The 5,000-nt window shown below is 38.2% G+C and overlaps 1 protein-coding gene across 1 annotated transcript in view; it reads left to right on the top strand.

Annotated features, from left to right (window-relative positions):
• Positions 1-3,133, top strand: part of hikeshi (heat shock protein nuclear import factor hikeshi) — an 8,429-nt gene extending 5,296 nt beyond the window's left edge. Inside the window, exon 5 of the mRNA XM_077240448.1 lies at positions 2,879-3,133. Within this exon, the coding sequence (XP_077096563.1) occupies positions 2,879-2,933 (55 nt within the window). The 3' untranslated portion in view covers positions 2,934-3,133. The remainder of the gene's footprint in view (positions 1-2,878) is intronic.
• The last annotated feature ends 1,867 nt before the right edge of the window (positions 3,134-5,000 follow it).

Here is a 5,000-nt window from a genome sequence, read left to right as displayed (position 1 = left end):
AGGCGTGTGTGTGTGTGTGTGTGTGTGTGTGTTCAGATCAGTCTCAGGCGTGTGTGTGTGTGTGTGTTCAGTTCAGTCTCAGGAGTGTGTGTGTGTGTGTGTGTGTGTGTGTGTGTGTGTGTGTTCCGATCAGCCTCATTTGATCTCATCAGATTATTGATAAAGCAATCTTTAGTGGCAGAAGTGATAGGTCTAACATACTTGTAACACGGAGTTGGCTTTGCAGTCTTGGCTAAATGTAATTTACATGAGACTAGATAATGATCTGAGATGTCGTCGCTCTGCTGCAGAATTTCAACAGCATCAACATTGATTCCATGTGATAATATTAGATCTAGAGTATGATTACGACAATGAGTAGGTCCTGACACGTGTTGTCTAACTCCAATAGAGTTAAGAATGTCTTTAAATGCCAATCCCATTGCATCTTTTCCATTATCTACATGTATATTAAAATCACCAACAATTAGGACTTTATCTGCAGTCAATACTAATTCTGATAGAAAGTCAGCAAATTCTTTGATAAAATCTTTATGGTGCCCTGGTGGCCTGTATACAGTTGCCAGCAGAATTCTCAAACTTGATTTATTGTTTACATTATATATTTTTAAATTAAGCACCAACACTTCAAAAGAAGTATATTTAAAACTAGTTTTTTAGTGGTTTTGAAAATATTACTATAAATTACAGCAACACCTCCCCCTTTGCCTTTCAGGCGAGGTTCATGTTTATAACAGTAATCATGCACTCATTTAAAGTAATGTAATCGTCTGGTTTTAGCCAGGTTTCTGTCATACACAGCACATCTAGGTTATAATCTGAAATCATATCATTAACTATAAGTGCTTTTGAAATAAGGGATCGAATATTCAGCAACCCAAGCTTTATCGTTTTCTCATCTGTATTATATCTATTTTTCATTTGTTGAATATCAATTACATTTTTAACCTTAGATAGGTTTGGAAGTTTTTTGTATTTCCAAATTCGGGGAACAGACACAGTCTCTATATGATGATATCTAGGTGAAAGAGCCTCTATGTGATGGGGTTTATCTGACCTTGGTGACGCGAGGCCGCTAGCAGACGGTCGGTTTAGCCAGTTTGTCTGCTTCCTGACCAGGGTAGGGTTGCACCAGCCGTTCGTAAGTTCTTTCTTAAATTGGAACATAAAGTCCACACTAGAGGCTTAGTAACTACTAGCTAGTTTGTAACGAACTCTGTACTATATTCCGTTGCACCATTTGTTCGTAAGGCCGAACGTAGCTAGTAGGTCGTAAGCTCTCCGTAAAGTAATGCGTAGTCGCATATTATGACGTTTAGCCTCGATGAACCGGTAGCAGCCGTCAAATACGTGAGCAGAAGTTGTGTTGAATTTCAGTTTATCCTTCATTCTAACAACTTTTACCTCAGGTTACTAACGGTAAAAATAAGTTTCCATTAAATACGATACTTGATCATAACTTAAGTGTTTTTATATGTAAATAACATTCAGAAACTGTATTTGAAAAGAAATAAGCATCAATAAATAAATATTGATAAAAAAAAACATAAGATATTAGTACTTTTATGGATTATGACTGATATTTGACATGCACAACATGGACCGATGCACACAGCGGCGCTGTTTAGGACGGGTTGGTGTTAAAGAGCCGCTAACAAAGTTATCTTTTCACATAATGTTCTCTCTCTTAAAATGTAAGCGAGTGTAAATGTCAGCATTATCATATATGTCTAAAGCATTGAAGTCTGTCAGGTAAAAGAAGAGCTTATTGATGCAGTTCAGTCTGTCTGATATTTTATTCCAACCGTTACTCCTGATCGGAGGCTGCCGTAAATATGTAGTTGGAACGTAGAGTTACGTTTAAACTAAGTTTAATGGTGCAACGTAAAAATATTTAGTAGTTCGTAAGTTGTAACTTAGTTCCCATTTACGTCAAAACTAGGCTAAGTTGTAACTTACGCTCAGCTGGTGCAACCGGCCCCTGAGCCCCAGATTGTCATGTTTTGTCTCTAAGACTATGAGCCAAATTACTAGAGAGAAGAGCAGCACCATCCCAGGAGGGATGAATACCATCTCTTTTCAACAGGTCAGGTTTGCCCCAAAAACTTTTCCAATTGTCTATGAATTCTATATTATTTTGCGGACACCACTTAGACAGCCAGCCATTGAGTGATGACAATCTGCTAACTATCTCATCACTCCTTCGAACAGGAAGGGGGCCAGAGCAAATTACAGTGCCTGACATCGTACTTGCGAGTTCAAACACCTCTTTAATATTAATTTAGGTGAACTCCGACTGGCGGAGTCGAACATCATTAGTGCCGACGTGAATAACAATCTTAGAGAATTTACGATTAGCATTAGCCAGCACTTTTAAATTTGCTTTGATGTCAGGCGCTCTGGCTCCCGGCAAACATGTGACTATGGTGGCTGGTGTCCCTATTTTCACGTTCCGTGTAATAGAATCAACAATTACCAGCGCACAATCAACAGAATTCTCAGTGTGTGTTTCACTGAGCGGCGCAAATCGATTTGTTGTGGTAATCTGAACGGAAGAGTGGTTTCCAGATCAGCCTTAGGCTTGTGTGTGTGTGTGTTCAGATCAGCCTCAGGTGTGTGTGTGTGTGTGTGTGTAGGTGTGTGTGTGTGTGTGTGTGTGTGTGTGTGTGTGTGTGTGTGTGTGTTCAGATCAGCCTCAGGTGTGTGTGTGTGTGTGTGTGTGTGTGTGTGTTCAGATCAGCCTCAGGTGTGTGTGTGTGTGTGTGTGTGTGTGTGTGTGTGTGTTCAGATCAGCCTCAGGTGTGTGTGTGTGTGTAGGTGTGTGTGTGTGTGTGTGTGTGTGTGTGTGTTCAGTGACGATATTCTGTTTCTCTTACAGGTATGAAAACTTTCAGAGGCGAATGATGCAGAATCCAAACTTCTGGAAGACGTGACGTGTTTGCGTTGTTTTTAACAGTTTCCTGGAGAAGAAAATCATCATATGTTTAATGTTCAGTTTGAGTTTTCATGAGTTTCACCTGGACAAGAATCTTTTTCTTGTTATAAATACTGCCTGGCATTCACTCTTTTGCTGAAGATGTTTTGTATAACTTGGTGAAGTCATAATAAATAAATACCAGTTGGTTTCACTTTATTTGTCATATCTTGTCTATTTGTAAATTTGTTTTCACAATTAAAATCGATTCAAAGCAACTTTTCAGAAATTCATATCTTAGTTTTTCCTCTGGCAGCAAATAATGTCCAAATAACTTCAATATATCTATGATATAACACTATGATATATGTATCCCTCTCTGTGTGTGTTTATTGAACAGGCCGAATAAACCGTCATATAGTTTGACTGCAGACACTATTCTACTGTCATCAAATATATTTTGTAATGTAATCTGATATTTGTAGGTGCTTTGCTGAAGAGAACGGGGAGATTTTCAGGAGTCTGGTGTTGTTTTTACATCAGGGAACTGATGATTATAAGTCTTTCAGTGATTCACACATGAATAAAAGGTTGTGTTTCGAGGCAAGAGCATCTGAATGTCAAACTTCTGTATGTTTGAATGGGATTAGACTTTGGCTGTAGAAAGTGTGTCATATTTCTGTGGTTTTACACCCGAACTGTGTGAACTGAAGACGGTCATGGCTTACAGAAGAGTAATGTCTGGATATGAGCATCTCGACTCTCCAGACTTTCCAACGACGGGAAGTGACATTATAACTAGCTCTAACTATTAACAATTATCACGTCTGAAATAGTTCAGTGCCATTTTTATAATCAAAAGTTCAGGCACAGTCTGTTTCTTGTTCCTGACAGATATCGATCATATTTGGTGAAGCGAGTCGTGTTTTATTGAGAGACGGATGTTCCTGTGAAAGGTTTGACGGCACCTGTGAGTTATGAGTGTGTGTGAAGCGTGTTCAGTCCTGATGGATCCGGTGTGTATCAGGGCGTGTGTATCTTCGGTCTGGGGAACCTCGGACACACACACACACACACACACACACACACACAGACAGAGACCCGCTCTCAGTATTACTGGCTCAAACTTCAGAAACAACCCACAGAATAATCATGGCTGTTCGTTTATATGCATTTAGCATAAATCATTAACTACAATTTTTCATACCTCACTGAAGACTACTATATACAGGTTCATAATCAAGATGAATAATGCAAAATTTATAATAAAAGGTAACCGTAACCCACTAGCAATGACTCAAGTGTTACTACATCCTTCTAAAGGAATTGGTCATTATTTGGATCAGTATCTAAAGTGAAAACATAATTATCTAATATTGACTGAAGTCATTGTTGACTTTTGAGATTTTATGTAAGATTTTGAATAGTAATTCCTTCTGATGGATTAGGAAACACTCGAGTCATTACTAGTGTGTTCCCATGATCTTCACTGTAGATACTGATTCAAATAATTAGTAGATCCTTTAGAAAGATGAAGTAACACTTGAGTTATTACTGGGTTCCCATACATTATGCATTAATAATATTATTTATGTATATAGTAGTTCTTAGTAGTCTTCAGTAAGGTATGAAAAATAGTAGTTATTGATCAGCTAATTGTGAACTACCACATTCGGCTGAGCGCTATTACTTACTAATTAATTAATCAGAGTTCCTTGTTAGTTAATATTAGTTATTAGAATGTTAATACTCATTTGTTCCAGTGTAGTTATGGAGTAACTCAGAGCCGAGGTGTCTCGACCAGCAGGTGGCGCTGTGAGCATGTGAAGGAGACCGCAGGTGAGGTGAGCACTACACCTGAGCGCAGATGTTTCATTACATGTGCCATGAAACTCCATTAGTTCATATTTATAAAACATTTCATGTTGTTAGATGAGGTTGGGAGTTTATGCTTCAATACATTTTTCCAGTCTAATGTCAGTGAGCTTTAGTACAGATGATCTATTTACTCTGGAGAATATTCTGCATGTGATTAAACATGTTTGTCTTAATTTGAGCTCAAATATTATGTATTATTAAAGGGATT

Source organism: Siphateles boraxobius, unplaced genomic scaffold (genome assembly GCF_051911475.1).
Source record: "Siphateles boraxobius isolate OS27281-9 unplaced genomic scaffold, OSU_SipBor_1 231, whole genome shotgun sequence".
Taxonomy (NCBI): Eukaryota; Metazoa; Chordata; class Actinopteri; order Cypriniformes; family Leuciscidae; genus Siphateles; species Siphateles boraxobius.
This window is presented reverse-complemented; position numbering and strand designations above follow the sequence as displayed.